The sequence below is a fragment of the Delphinus delphis genome, chromosome 20, assembly GCF_949987515.2.
Source record: "Delphinus delphis chromosome 20, mDelDel1.2, whole genome shotgun sequence".
Classification (NCBI taxonomy): Eukaryota; Metazoa; Chordata; class Mammalia; order Artiodactyla; family Delphinidae; genus Delphinus; species Delphinus delphis.
Window position 1 is genome coordinate 13,614,506 of NC_082702.1, and position 15,152 is coordinate 13,629,657.

The following is a 15,152-nucleotide window of genomic DNA, read 5'->3' on the forward strand; positions in this document are numbered from 1 at the left end:
GGCGTGTGGGGAGGGAGGGAGGTGACAGCACTCCGAGCCCTGAGGCCCTGCTGGCCACTGGGCGCAGGCCCAGCTCCGGGCCCCAGGAATGGACCTCGTGGACCCTGACATCTTTAATAGGGATCCCCGGGACCACTATGACCTGCTACAGCGGCTGGGTGGTGGCACCTATGGGGAAGTCTTCAAGGTGAGGAACCCCCTCATTCTCCATCACCCTCAAACCGGTGACCTTTGGGGTGAGGCCCAAGAAGGGAAGGGGATGTGAGAGGGTCCCAGTCCTTGGCTTTGGTTCAGGGTTGCTGAGGAGGAGCTCAGGCGAATGGAGCCCGCCTGACTGCCAACTTCCCCTTTACAAGGCTCGAGACAAGGTGACGGGGGACCTGGTGGCGTTGAAGATGGTGAAGATGGAGCCTGGTGAGGAGAGGACCTCAGGAGCTTCTTCCCCACACGCCCACCTCCTGGGACACTGGGATCTCCCCCATACTCCCTCCCTGTAGCAGCCTTTTCTCTCTGTCCCTCCTTGCAGACGATGATGTTTCCACACTTCAGAAGGAAATCCTCATCTTGAAAACTTGTCGGCACGCCAACATCGTTGCCTACCATGGGAGTTATCTCTGGTGATGAGCCTCAGACCTGCCCTGACACCCAGCCCAGCCCCTACACGCGAGCTCCCATTCCTGACCAGGGTACCCCCTAACCTGACCTCAAATCCTGGACCCCCATTTTTAACTGGGGCACTCCTAACTTGATCCCCAGCCCAAAGTCCCACTTTTTTGACCAGAGCACCCCCAAATCTAATCTCCAATAGATAACTCCCATTTCTGACTAGGGGTCCACCAAACTGACCCCTTCTGAGTAACCAAACCTGAAACCAAGTCCCCTAAAACTAATCTTTCATCATTTTGCCCTTCGGGTCCCCTAGTTTCACTTTCATTTCCTTTAATACGAACCCCTAAATTCCCTGACCCCCAAATTAAGATCCCAGATGCCCCAATAAAGTCCTCTGTCCCCCAGACCTGGTATCCTAGCTCCTCTGTCCCCTCCAAACTTCCACAACCTGTGAGGTCTCTACCCTGTCTCCTAGGTTAGCATGGGACGACAGAGGATGCCACGGGTCAGGAGCCCAAAGAGCTGGATTCCACTCCAGTTGATCCTAAACATATATTTCCTCTCTGAGCCTCAACTTCCCCATCTATAAAATGGGATGCTCTCACTGTAGTGGGCAATAGAGAGATGACAGCTCTTACATTAAAGTTCTTGTTGAACTAGAATAAGATGGACAGTGAGCCAGGAGGTATCCTATAATCATTACTGCTGTTATTAGTATTGCTTTTGAACTGTTACAGGCTGCAGAAGCTCTGGATCTGCATGGAATTCTGTGGGGCTGGTTCTCTCCAGGACATCTACCAAGGTGAGAGGAAGGGCACGGGGATCCAGGTAGCCCCATTCCCCCCAATTCGCCTGTCCTGTCTCTCTGCCTTTGTGTCTCCTGGGACTGTCTTTACGGTCCATATTTCACACAGTAAGCTGGCCCCTCCTCTGGGCCTGGCCTGGCCTGTATGATGCTGGGGATACTGTGGTGACCGAGCGGGCACTGACCCCTGTCCTCCAGGACCTGAGAGTCCAGCCCCAGTCTTTCTGCATGCAATGATCCCCTCTACTTCCCCTGCCCCATCTTCCCCGTGTCTGCATTTTCTCACCAAGGTGTATTCATGCGTTTGAGTATTTCTGCATTTCTGGCTCATCCTCAGTGCCCACATGTTCGTTTAATAGTGACTGTATTTCTGATTCTCTTAGCCTGCTTTTCACTCTCTCGGAGCATTGGAGGGTGTGGGTGGGGTGGGCCTCTGATCACTTCGAGTTTTCTCTTGCGCACCTCTATCTTCGACCATCTCCCGGTCTCCCTCTGGCCTCAGACCTCAAATGCCAGGAAGGAAGGACTTCATTAAGAAGTCCTCAGAGGGGGAAACTGAGGCCCACAGAGAGGAAGTGACTCACCCTGCCAGCCCGTCAGACCTGGTCTCTAACCCCTCTGCCTACTGTCTCTCTCTAGTGTATCCTCTTCACCCCTTTGTGTCTCTCTTTCTCACCATGTCTGTTTTCCCACTTTTTGTTCTCCGACCATGTCTTTCTTTCTCTGCCTCAATTTGGGTCTGTTCCTGATTCTCTTTCTCTCTCTGTCTCTCTCCCTGTCTCTCTCTGCCTTTCCTCATTTTACAAAGTGACATCACCCCCTGCTCAGAGCCCTTCCATACCTTCCAGTTCCCTCCAAAGCCAAGCCCAAATTTCTCATCACAGCCGGCAAGTCTGACCCCCACTGGCACACCCCAAGCAGACACACCTCATCTCCGCTCCATCCACTTTACTGCTTTCCAGACCCACCAGGCACTCTCCTGCCTCTGGGCCTTTGCACTTGCTGCTCCCATCTTCACCCCCATCACCTTCTCAGGGTTGATCACCCTGTGTAAAATGTCATACCCCTTCCCACACATATTTCCTGTTGTCTTTTCTTGCTTTATTTTTCTTCTATTTATTAGCATCTCACGTACTGTATATCTTACCTGTTTATCTTGTCTACTGTCCATCTCCCCCACCGGAATGTTCTGTCCATGAGGGCAGGGATCTCTGCCTCTTTTGTCCACAGCTGTATCCCCGGTGCCTGCCACGGTGGCTGGCACACAGTAGGCACGCGGTAAATATCTGTTGAACGAATCCCTCTCCCTCCGGCCTCTGGTTCCCTGCATCGCTGCCCCTCTCTCTGTTGCTGACCACCCCTTTGCCTCCTCCCCCTACTTGTCCCATCCTGTTTCCCCCTCTCTATGTGGCACCCTCTCAGCTGGTGTGGGAGGCGGCCAGGGGCCTGGCCCGCACCCAACACCGCACCGGGGTGACCTTTGCAGTGACAGGCCCCCTGTCAGAGCTCCAGATCAGCTATGTCTGCCGGGAAGTGCTCCAGGTGAGGAGATGCTCTGTGGGCTTGGGTAGGGGCAGGGCCGTGCTCCAGCCCCCGGACACTTACAGCCCCCGTGTCCACCCTCCTCCCCAGGGACTGGCCTATCTCCACTCACAGAAGAAGATACACCGGGACATCAAGGTGGTCTAGGGGCAGAAAGGTGGCCTTGGTGGGTGGGGAGCCCAGGATATGGGAGTGGTGCTTGGAGGGCTCGGGGCGGTGTGGGACAGGGAGTGGCAGCAGCATTGGACTTGGGGGTTATCTCTGAGAGCCTCTAATCGCCCCCTCTTCCCCAGGGAGCCAACATCCTCATCAATGATGCTGGGGAGGTCAGACTGGGTGAGTGTGGCTGGTGGGGCTCTGGAGGGGGACTGGCTGGGGGCCCAAGGGGACAGGAGAGGTCACTATATCTCTCCCTCTGCCTCTAGCTGACTTTGGTATCTCGGCCCAGATCGGGGCAACGCTGGCTCGACGCCTCTCTTTCATTGGGACACCCTACTGGTGAGGGGTGCCTGGCTGGCAGCTGGGGGTGGTACAGGGGGCAGCAGCTTTTCCCAGCCTGGATCTCTGGGAATCTCCATCCTGGCTTTTTGCCCTGCCTCTACCTTGTTCTGTTGAATGTTCTGTCTTCTCTTGGGCTCCCTTTTGAGTTTTCCATTTACCTAGGGCTCTCTGTGCCCCCTCCACCTGTTCCTCTCAGTGTTTGTGTTGATTTTTATCCTGATCTCTCTGTCTTTCCATATCTGTCCACGTTTGCCTCCCTCTCTCTCTCTCTGTCTCTGTCTCTCTGCCTTTACCTCGCTCCGTCTTTATGTCTGTCTCTCTCCATCTTTATGTTTCTCTCTGCATCTATCTCTCTGTATGCCCCGTTCTCCTTGTCTCTCTCCTACCCCCCACAAAAGTCTCCCCTCGTCCTCCTGTGTCAGCCCTGGCTCTCTGAGGGTCTCTGCCCCCAGGATGGCTCCAGAAGTGGCGGCCGTGGCCCTGAAGGGGGGATACAATGAGCTGTGTGACATCTGGTCCCTGGGCGTCACAGCCATCGAATTAGCCGAGCTACAACCACCGCTTTTTGACGTGCACCCTCTCAGGTAGGCAGATGTGGGCATGTCCCCCTAGTCCCAGTTACCCCACTCAACTCTGACCCTGGACACCAGCCCCCAACCTGCTTCCCCACCATGAGACCCCCTACAGGAGACACCCCCTTGCTCTGAGCTCCATCCGAGACCCTCAGGCTCCCCTGAGCCCAGAAAGCCTTTTCTCCAGCCCTCCACACCAGGAGCCCCCAACACGGGGAGCGCCATCTTGAGGCTCCCTGCGAGACTGCAGGAGCTCTGTAATGCGATTAGCAGTATCCCCTAGAAGTGGCATCCCATGCCTTGTAAATCCTAACCCTCGTTCTCATTCTGTCCCCCACTTGGCTCTCTGCTGATCTTAGTGCTATCGGGGTTCCCTTGAGCCATGAGGTCTGACCTCCGCTGGAAAGTCTGATCCCCATATTCTGTCCTACTCTGTTTACAGAGTTCTCTTCCTCATGACCAAGAGTGGCTACCAGCCCCCAAGGCTAAAGGAAAAAGGCAAATGGTAGGAGAGGTTGATGGGAAGGAGGGAGAGGGAGGGTGGAGCCAGGGGCGATGGTCTGATGGGAGGGTCTCTGGTGCCCTCACTGAAGAACTTGCCTTCTTCCTCCCAAGGTCGGCTGCCTTCCACAACTTTGTCAAAGTCACCCTCACTAAGAGCCCCAAGAAACGACCCAGCGCCACCAAGATGCTCACTGTAAACCTCCCATCCCAGAGAAGCCTTCCCAGACTCACCCCCGGAATCCCCCAGCGCCTCCCACAGCTCCCTAGAACGTTGATAATTTCATCCCACAGAACCCCCATGGCCCTTTCAAAGTCCCTAGTCCCTCCGAATTCCCCAGGGATCCCCAAGACTCTGCAAATTGTATCCCAGACCTTTTTCCAAGATACGCTGAGTTCTTAAAACTCACAAATTCCCAGGGGCTTCAGGACCCATTCCTGGCTGTGCTTTGGAATTCCAGGGGAACTCCAGTCCCCTCTAAGACACCTTTGGAATTCTCCAACTACCCTATTTTTTCTTTTTTGGCCGCGATGCGCGCACGCGGGATCTTATTTCCTTGAGTAGCGATGGAGCCCGTGCCCCCTGTAGTGGAAGCGGGGACTCTTAACCACTGGACCGCCAGGGAAGTGCCCTACCCTAAGTTTATCTAATCCCGTCAGACTCCTCAGAATCCCCCAGGTCCCCAGAATTCCCTGCGTCTTCCTCTGTTGGCAACTTCCCCACTAGATTCCCTTAGATGGGTTCTCCAGCCCCTCGTCCCAACCCTCTCTCTCCAGCCCAGCCCTCTGTCTGCTGACACCCTCCTCCCCTCCCCAGCATCAACTGGTGTCCCAGCCTGGGCTAAACAGAGGCCTGATCGTAGATCTTCTTGACAAACTGAGGAACCCAGGGAAGGGGGCCCCTGTTGGCGAGATTGAAGATGAGGAGCCTGAGGTGAGGGACCCGCCCCCCCACTTCGCTCACGCTGTTCCCCTGCCTGGAGCACCCCCTTGCTGCCTGTCTTAGAAGGAAAAAAGCCAGTGAGGATGGGGAGCTTGGCGCAGGGCTGGAGGCACAGAGGTTATGGGAGGACCAAGGGCTCCAAGCTGGGCCCACAGGGTGGTGAGGGCTGCTAGAGGGCATGGTCCTGATGCAGTCGCTGCTCTGCCCAGCTCCCCCCCGCCATCCCTCGGCGGATCAGATCCACCCATCGCTCCAGCTCTCTGGGGATCCCAGACGCAGATTGCTGTCGTGAGTAGAGAACCCCTACGTCCGGGGACACCTGATCCTATAAGCCAAGAGATGCCCCCTCATCAGACGGCCAGAGGCCCCAGAGAACCCCATCACCATCTGACCCCACAGGAGACCCCAGAGAAAACCTCATCACCACCTGATCTACAAAGTGCCTCTAGAGACCCCTACCTCTCTGTCCTGCAGACAGACCCCCTGAGACTTCCCACAACCACCAGGACTCCCAGAGACCTCAGAAATCTTTGTCTGATCCTTGGTACCCAGCTGGAACCTCAAAACAAACACTCTGTAACCATTCTGAGCCCCCAGCTCCCTGATCTCAAACCCTGACCCCCAAATGAGACCCCTGTAAACCAAGATCCCTCCCCTGGAGCGACAGCTCCAGTCCTAAGACCCTGATCCCAGACCCCACCCCCAATTCTACTCTTTTTGTTCCCAAATCCACGTCCCCAGCTCACTGTGTGTTACCCCCAGGGCGGCACATGGAGTTCAGGAAGCTCAGAGGCATGGAGTCCAGACCCACAGCCGACACGGTGAGATGCCTCCCCTGCCGCCCAGCCGCCCTCCCCTCCCCTCCCACTGGGCCACTGCTGACCCTTTACTATCCCGCAGGCTCGCTTACAGCCCCCTGGAGACTTCAAGAGCAGCAGTCCTAGGTCAGGGACCCTCAGGGTGGGAGGCAGGCTGGGCTACATGCGGGGACCACCCGAGGCTTATATCTGTCCCTCCTCAGGAGGCACCTGTCGGAGTCTGATGATGACTACGACGACGTGGACATGTAAGACAGCTCCACAGGCCCCCACCCAGCCCCCACCTTCCTACGACCCCGCCTTCCTTCCACCCTGACCCCAGCCTCAGCCCCTGCTTTCCTTCTACCACTCAGTGCTGACCCCTGACCCCTGACTGGACCCTCAATGCCCCCACCTTCCTTCACGCCGGACCCCTGACCCTCAACCCCACCCCAACGCAACCCTGGGCCCCCTGCTACATCTCAGTCCCCGGCTCCGGCCAGAGGTTGCTCCCATCCCCAGATCTCAATGGCAGTCCTAACCCTCAACCCCCAGCCCTCATCTTTCTTCATCTCACCCAGCCTCAGGCTGAACCTTTCCCCCATGTCAGGCCCTCAGCCCCAGCAGTCGGCCCAGGCCCCCATCTCCCCCAGCCCCAGGCCTGTGTCAGCCTCAGGGCCCACCCATCCATCCCACACGTCTCGTCTGTCATGGGCTCACGGGCAGCGCACCTGGCACCAAGTGAGAACCTGACCCCAGCAGCTCATAGGATCTGTGTTCCAAGGCGGGCGTGAAGGTGCAGAGACTTGCTGCACTGTCAGCACTCGATATCCAGGAGTTGCTGTTACCGTTAACATCATGGTTATCAGTCCTTTAGCCCCCGGCCCCAGCCCAGACCGCGTTGCCCTCTGAGCCTCCTGAGCTCAGACCTCTGGCCCCAACCCTCCCCAGTGCTTGTTCCCCACACCCGCACCTGCTTACCCCATCATTGTGTTCCAGCCCCACCCCTGCAGAAGACACACCTCCTCCGCTGCCCCCCAAGGTAAGGCCCTGGGTCAGAGCTGGGGGCCACGGGGCCAGGAGGCCAGAGTCCATAGATGCTGGGATACTGAGCCCTCTAGGGCTGGAGTCTGGGATGCCGGGTCCTTTGAATTCTGGGAAGACTGGGACGATAAGCACATTGGGATCTGGAAGTGGTAACCCCGACCCTAGGGGTGGGACTCAGAATATTTAGCCCGATGGACACTGGTCAGTAGCTGGTCCTTGGAAACGCCTGCTGCACCCAGCACTCGCCCTTTAGTTGCTGGCATGTGTCGATGTTGGGCGTGGGTTAGAGGGGAAGGCTGGAGTGGTGGTCGGACATCGTGGGGAGGGTCAGAGCCATGACCTACTGTCAGTGCCGGTGGAGGCAGATTGAAGGGCGCCCTCTCTCTCAGATCATCTAATGTATTCCCCCACCGTCCTTCTCTCTCTCCAAAGCCCAAGTTCCGTTCTCCATCGGACGAGGGTCCTGGGGAAACTGGGGATGAGGGACAGCTGAGCCCGGGGGTGCTGGTCCGATGTGCCAGTGGGCCTCCTCCACGCACCCCACATCTTGGGCCTCCCCCAGTCACGCGAAGCCCCCACCTAACTGCCCACTCAGGTGACAGGGCAGGCTGGGGTGGGAGGTGGGCAGAGGGGGGGTGTGGCAGGGTTAGGGGGGTTTGGGGGCTGATTTTCCCCACCCCATCTCAGAACCCTCACTCTGGAACCCAGCCCCCTGGGAGCCTGACCAGCCCCCACTGTTGCCCCCCAAGAAGGAAAAGATGAAGAGAAAGGTGAGGCCAGCCGTGCTGAGGACTCACACCTCTGGATGGGGCTGGGGATGCATGGTGGGAGTGGGGGGCTTGGGCTGGGAAGACTAATAATATAACAGGTGACATACGTTGAGCAGTTCCTCTGTGCCAAACACTGATCTCGTGTCTTTACAAGGTGTATACCTTCACAGAAAGAGGTAGATGTCGTAGAGATAGGTGTTATCCCCCATTTCAAACTGGGGAAACTGAGGCACAGAGCGGTTAAGTAGCTTTCCAAGGTATAAACCTTTGAGGAAGCAGAGGCAGGATTTGAACCTTGGCACTCTTGCTTCCAAATCTTAACCACCACGCCTTCCTGTCCCCTCCTCCCTTTTGCTGGATCTGCTGTTGCCCCGCCCCCATGGCCCACCCAGGGATGTGCCCTTCTTGTAAAGTTATTCAATGGCTGCCCCCTCCGGATCCACAGCACGGCAGCCTGGACGCACCCCTCCACCAAGGGTGAGCATTCAGGAGGGTCATGGAGAATGTGGTGGGGACGGGGAGGGCCCTTAATGGAAGGCACAAAGGCAGGGACAGGGGAGGGGAGAGAGTGGCAGAGCTGAGGCAGGGGCACAGCCAGGAGTTACAGGTGGAGTTGAGGGATCAAAGATGGGTAGAGTGAAGATGGGTTTGAGAGTGAAGACTAGGAAAATTAGAGTTTGGAGGCCGGGAGTGTCAGATATGGGACTTCCCCGGGTGTCCAGTGGTTAAGACTCCGCGCTTCCACCGCAGGGGGCAGGGGTTCGATCCCTGGTCGGGGGAACTAAGGTCCCACATGCTGTGCGGTGTGGCCAAAATAAAAAATAAACAAATTTTTAAAAAGGAGTGTCAGATATAGCAGACAGGTCAGAGTTTGGGGTACAAGATCCAGGACAGTTGGACCCCATTAACCTCGGTTGTAGGTTAATGGTAGAGAGACTGGGATCAGGATTTGGGGGCCAGGAGTTTTGGGGATTAGAATGTAGCAGAAGGGGAGAGAGTTTGGGGATCAAAGATGTGGAGACAAGGTCAGTGAGGGATAAATGTTAAGGAAACAGTATTAGAGTTTTCGGGGTCACACTGGACAGAAAAAGCCATATGGAAGGCTGTCTGAATTTGAGGTTCAGTGTTGAGATAGGATTAGCATTCAGGGACCAGAACTGGGGAGAAAGAGGGAAAGAATTTAGAGGGCTATTTGGGGAGTCATATCTAATGTTGGGGGCAGAATTGAGGGGACAGAGGGTCAGGATTTGCGAGTCAGGGATGGAAGAACCACCAGAACCAGTGGTGGTCAGAGGCTGGTGAGAGTGAGATCAGCTCAGGGGAACTGGTCAGGGTTTGAGTTCAGATTTGGGGAAACAGAGGCCGGAAGTGTCAGTTTGGAGGGAGAGCAGAGAATTGAGGGTCAGGGCTGGCAAACAGAGTACCAGTGTTTGGGGCCATAGGGGGGTCTGGGAAGTCCCCCACTATGAGGCAGGTCCCAGCATCCTCATGTCTGTGCTCCCCAGACCAGCACCTGCTTCTGGGGGCCGAGGAAGGCATTTTCATCCTGAACCGAAATGATCAGGAGGCCACACTGGAGATGGTGAGGGGCAGCACCTAGGATGGGCCAAGGGTGGGGGCTGGAGTTGGGGTTGCTGGGGTCTTACAGGGACCATCTCCCCTTCCTCTACAGCTTTTTTCTAGCCGGACTACCTGGGTGTACTCTATCAACAATGTCCTCATGTCTCTCTCAGGTCTGGTTATGGCTGGGTGGGAGGGTGGGGAGTCAGAACTTAAGGAGTCAAGGGGTTGGGAGATAGCTGGGCATGGCTGAAAAAAAAAAAATTAGGCTCCCCCTTCACAGAGCCTACAGTTCAAATTCCAGCCACTTTTCCACTGTGGGACTTGGGGCAAGAGACTTCTCCCTGAGCCTCAGTTTCCCCATCTGTAAAATGGGGCTCACAGTAGTGCCCACCTCTCAAGTCAGTTTTGAGGTAATTTCCACAAGAAGTCAGTCTTTACATTTCTTTGATGTTCAGGTGACAGTTAGTACTTGTTCCATGCTTTACTAAAATAGAGCGAGCAAGTGGTAGATTAAAATTATGTGTCATTGTTTTATAAACACTTTGTGTAAAAGAATTTCTAATTTATGAGGAGACCCCAAGCCAAAAGTTTGTGATGACAGACTTTTGCAGAATTTGTAGATATGTTTTTCTTAAATTTTGTAATGTGTGTAACTTCATCTGACTGGTTAAGTGTCCATCATTTGTCATGTGGCTACAAGCACCATGAGGGTAGGGAACGTAATTATTTTACTCACCATTAATGGTTCACCAGAGCCAAGCACAGTGCCTGGCCTACAGTGGGCATTTAAAATATGTTGCGTGAAAAATGAGTAAATAAAGGTGCTTGAGACTTGAGGGCTAGGGCATTTTAAAGGGATGGGGCCAAGTGACGGGATAGGGAAAAGGTGGGAGTGTGCAGTGTCCTATAACTGCCTGCTTCCCCTACATACACACACACTGCAGGAAAGACCCCCCACCTGTATTCTCATAGCATCTTGGGCCTACTGGAACGGAAAGAGGCCAGAACAGGAAGCCCCATCGCTCACATTAGCCCCCACCGGCTACTGGCAAGGTACCAGCCCGCAGTGGCACCTCTGACCCCTCTAATGCCTCATTTCTGCCGTCCCTCCCCCCATTCACGCCTCCCTTCTTCTGCAGGAAGAACATGGTCTCCACTAAGATCCAGGACACCAAAGGCTGCCGGGCGTGCTGTGTGGGTGAGAGAAAACCCCATGGGTGTGCAGAGAGGGGGCGGGACCAGGGGCGGGACTTGGACTCCCTCTCGACCGGAGAGGATTGCAGAGTTAAGGCAGGGTGAACAGAGCCCGGGGAAAGATGTATCCTTACCTCCACAGCAGAGGGCGCGAGCTCCGGGGGCCCGTTCCTGTGTGGGGCATTGGAGACATCCGTGGTCCTGCTTCAGTGGTACCAGCCCATGAACAAGTTCCTGCTGGTCCGGGTAGGGAGCCTGCAGACGCTGGGGACTTTGTCAGATTGGGTGGCCAGGGTGATCCACTCTACGCTTCTGTTGAGAGCTCCACGAATCCGGCCTTCCACCCGAGGCCCCGCCCCAATCTCCCCAAGGCCCCGCCCACCTGGAGGCTCCTCACTGATCTTTCAGCTCCGCTCCTCACCCCTGGCCTAATTATTCTTCAGGCCCTATGCCCCTCCCCCCACCTCTAAGGAGACCCCATTCAGGTTCTTTGAGTCTCTAAGGAGACTTTGCTGCCTTTGGGGCCACAGCCCCCGGGGGCCCTGCCTCTCTGTCGCCAAGGCGGCACGCCCCCAAACGGAAGCCGCGCCCACTCTGAGGGCACATCCGTCAGTTTCTAAGCCCTCTGAGGCCTCACCCCCTGAAGTTTCTTGGCAAGGGAATACTTAGGAAATACTTCGGAAGCCCCACGCCCACTGTCCTCCAAGACCCCGCCCCCGCTCAGGCCCCGCCCCAAGCCTTCTCTGAGCCCGCCCCTCCCTGCGCGTTCCGCAGCAGGTGCTGTTCCCGCTACCTACGCCTCTGCCGGTGTTTGCACTGCTGACCGGGCCAGGCTCCGAGTTGCCCGCCGTGTGCATCGGCGTGAGCCCCGGGCGGCCTGCGAAGTCGGTGCTCTTCCACACCGTGCGCTTCGGCGCGCTCTCCTGCTGGCTGGGCGAGATGAGCACAGGTGCAGCCTCTGGGAGGGGTGGGGCTTATCAGTTTGAGAGGGTTGGGTCTGGGTGGCTGGGCGGTGCTTAGCCTGAGGCGTAATTGAGAAAGGGGTTAAAACGAGAGGGGACGGGAGAACATTGGGTATATATAATTGGTGAGATTGATGATAGGAGACTGGGGAACCCTATGATGGGCGAGGTTTAGCCCTTTTGCTTGGGAATGGACAGGGTGCCTAGCCCGCTTGCTTGGGAAAGGCGGAGTGAGGTGGAATTGGTCCTTGAACCCCCGCCTCTCAAGCAGAGCACAAGGGACCAGTACAGGTGACTCAGGTCGAGGAAGACAAGGTGATGGTGTTGATGGACGGTAAGAACCTTCCTCCCTCCCTTTCCCCCACTATTCCTAGATCTCCGAACCCCAGAACCTGTACCTCTCTCAGAAACGCTGAGCCCCTCCAGTCCTTGTCCATCCTGCTTTGCTTCTCACGTTGAATTTATTGTCTGGTCCCTCCATAACCTCCTAAGTCCCGCTTACTGCTCTTAAAGACCCCGCTCTACCTCCTTCTAGGGTCTCTGAAGCTGGTGACCCCAGAGGGGGCCCCAGTCAGGGGGCTTCGAACTCCAGAGATCCCCATGACTGAAGCAGTGGAGGCCGTGGGTATGTGCCGGGATGATAGGGTCCGGGGTCCAGGTTGGAGGCTTAAGGGAAAGTCAAGGGTAACAGGCACTGCTTTCCTCCCAGCTATGGTCGGGGGTCGGCTCCAGGCCTTCTGGAAGCATGGAGTGCAGGTGTGGGCTCTAGGCTCGGACCAGGTAAGCTCCTCCGTCCCAGCCCCCGCGACCCAGCCCCTCCCATGTCAGTCATCTCATTCATCAGATGGAATGGGAGAACTGAGTCAGGGTGTGAAGTCCTGGAGGAGAAGCTTTCTCTAGGCTCAGTTCAGACGGGTCCCCTTCTCTACCCCAGTGTCGCTTAGGTCCAGACCTCATCCAGGGTCACTGTAGAGATATGTGGGTTAAGAGCATGGCCCAGACTGCCTGGGTTGGAATCCAGCTGAATGACCTTAGGCAAATGACTTAATCTTCCTGTGCCTCACTTTTCTCATCCGGAAAATGGAGTGGAAAATGGAGTGAAAAATGGTGCTTACCTCACAGAACACCATGTGTCAGGCTCTGCCCTTACAGTTTTGTATTTTACTTAATCTTCGTGATTGCCTATCAGGTAGGTACTATGATTTCAAAGGTTAGTAATCTGAGGTGCAGAGAGGTTAAGTAACTCGCCTGACGTCACACAGCTGATGAGCGGTGTTAGCAAGAATGATTATTTCTGGACCTGAGGAGTTCAGAGACCTTGTCCCCTGCTCTCTTTAAAGGAGAGACACTGACACAGCACCTTTTCCCCCAGCTGCTGCAGGAGCTGAGAGACCCCACCCTCACCTTCCGTCTGCTTGGCTCCCCCAGGTATGAACTCGGGAAGGGGGGGCTTCTGATGTGGAGAGGGCATCTGGAGGTATCCCCAGCCACCTGTATCTGTGGCCTGGACATCCTCTCACCTGGTCTCCCTGCTTCCATCTCTGCCCCCTATAGTCCATTCCCCACACAGCAGCCAAGGTGGAATTTTCATTTTTTAATTTTTATCCTAACTTTTTATTTTGACATAATTTTAGACTCTCAGAGAAGTTGCAAAAATAAATTTAAAAATTGTGTATCCCCTTCACCCAGATTCCCCATATATTATGTTTTAGCCACATTTGCTTTATTCTTCCCTTTCATATATGTATAATTTTTTTCTATTTGCATGTGAATTGCAGACGTGATGCCAGTTTACCCCTAAATACTTCAGTGTATGTTTCCTAAATGAAGGCCAGGACATACTCTTACAAACCACAATACAGCTGTCAAAATCAAGAAAATAACAGTGAAATATCACTACCTTCTAATTCACACGCTCGTTCAAGTCTCACCAGTTGTTCCAATGATGCTCTTGCTCTTTATAACCAAAAAATAATACGTTTTTTCTCGTCCAGGATATAATCCAGGATGATGGGCTGCATTTTGGAGTAATGTTTCTTTAGTCTTGAGCCTAGGACAATTCTTCAGACTTTCCTGGCTTTTCATAACCTTGACACTTTTGAAGAGTACAGGAAACTTGTTTTACAGAATGTCCCTCAACTGGGTTTGAGGTTTCCAGGTTAAGCGTTTGGGGCAGGAATACCACAGAAATGATGGTGTGTCCTTTCACTGCATCAGATCAGGAAGCACATGTTTTGTCCCATTCCTGGTGATGTTATCTTTTTTTTCTTTCTTTATTTTTGGCTGTGTTGGGTCTTCGTTGCTGCGCGTGGGCTTTCTCTAGTTGCGGCGAGCGGGGGCTACTCTTGGTTGCAGTGCGTGGGCTTCTCATTGCGGTGGCTTCTCTTGTTGCGGAGCACGGGCTCTAGGCGCGCAGGCTTCAGTAGTTGTGGTGCATGGGCTCAGTAGTGGGGCTCACGGCCTCTAGAGCGCAGGCTCAGTAGTTGTGGCGCACGGGCTTAGTTGCTCCATGGCATGTGGGATCTTCCCGGACCAGGGCTCGAACCTGTGTCCTCTGCATTGGCAGGAGGATTCTTAACCACTGCGCCACCAAGGAAGCCCAGAGGGGTCTTTTAAAATCCAGATCTGATTGTGTCACTCTCCACCTGCTTAAATCCTTCCCGTGACCTCAGGATAAATACCCAATCCTGGTCATAGCTCACAAACCATGACTTCTGCAGTCAAACCCCAGGCTCTCTCCCACCTCAAGGCCTTTGCACAGGCTGTTCTCTCTGCCCGGAACACTCTTCCCTGCCTTTTCACCAAGTTCCCTCCTGAGCCTCTTTCAGGCTCCACCATCCTTCCTTTGGGGGCACCTTGGCTGACCCCTTGGGCTAGGTTTCCCTGTTATGTGCCTCATGCTTCTCTGCATTCATCTGATTCACTGATTCATATTGGTCTCCTGCTCTAGATTGAGCTCCCCGAGGGCAGGGGCCATGTGTGCTCATTCACTGCTATAGCCCAGCATTGTGCTGGCGAAGACTCCGTAAACTCCTCTGCAGATGAAGGAATGAACAAATGCATGAATGAACTGACTTCTCTCTTCCTTCCCCAGGCCTGTGGTGGTGGAGACACGCCCAGCAGATGATCCTACTGCCCCCAGCAACCTCTACATCCAGGAATGAGTCCCTGACGGGGTGTTAGGAACCAGTCCCCACACCTCCCTCCCCAGCGGACACACATTAGTGATCACGACGTGCCCCTGTCTCTGAATAAACATGACTTCAGTCTCTGCTGCCGTCTTGGTTTTCTTGGGTTGGCGGGGGAGAGGAGGGCAGAATTCCTGTATGCCCACCTACCCCCCAAT

At 55.0% G+C, this 15,152-nt stretch overlaps 1 protein-coding gene across 1 annotated transcript; it reads left to right on the plus strand.

Annotated features, from left to right (window-relative positions):
• Window positions 1–88: 88 nt before the first annotated feature.
• MAP4K1 (mitogen-activated protein kinase kinase kinase kinase 1) lies at window positions 89–15,073 on the plus strand. The gene is made up of 31 exons (XM_060000756.1): window positions 89–187; window positions 357–414; window positions 527–617; window positions 1,347–1,411; window positions 2,901–2,956; window positions 3,047–3,094; window positions 3,250–3,292; window positions 3,382–3,454; window positions 3,910–4,041; window positions 4,472–4,534; window positions 4,645–4,726; window positions 5,348–5,464; window positions 5,683–5,761; window positions 6,236–6,294; window positions 6,374–6,417; window positions 6,495–6,539; window positions 7,270–7,312; window positions 7,750–7,912; window positions 8,005–8,087; window positions 8,480–8,564; window positions 9,593–9,669; window positions 9,760–9,820; window positions 10,595–10,703; window positions 10,790–10,848; window positions 10,987–11,090; window positions 11,619–11,793; window positions 12,078–12,140; window positions 12,342–12,431; window positions 12,516–12,586; window positions 13,179–13,234; window positions 14,901–15,073. The coding sequence occupies exons 1-31, from the start codon at window positions 89–91 to the stop codon at window positions 14,968–14,970; spliced, it is 2,463 nt and encodes an 820-aa protein (XP_059856739.1). The 3' UTR covers window positions 14,971–15,073.
• Window positions 15,074–15,152: the final 79 nt, after the last annotated feature.

Bases quoted from the DNA above. Each gene is read 5' to 3' on its own strand.
- MAP4K1 (XM_060000756.1), top strand. From the start codon at position 89: ATGGACCTCGTGGACCCTGACATCTTTAATAGGGATCCCCGGGACCAC. The intron at 2,957-3,046 runs GTGAGGAGATGC...CCTCCTCCCCAG, and splicing joins TCTGCCGGGAAGTGCTCCAG to GGACTGGCCTATCTCCACTC. The intron at 3,293-3,381 runs GTGAGTGTGGCT...CTCTGCCTCTAG, and splicing joins TGCTGGGGAGGTCAGACTGG to CTGACTTTGGTATCTCGGCC.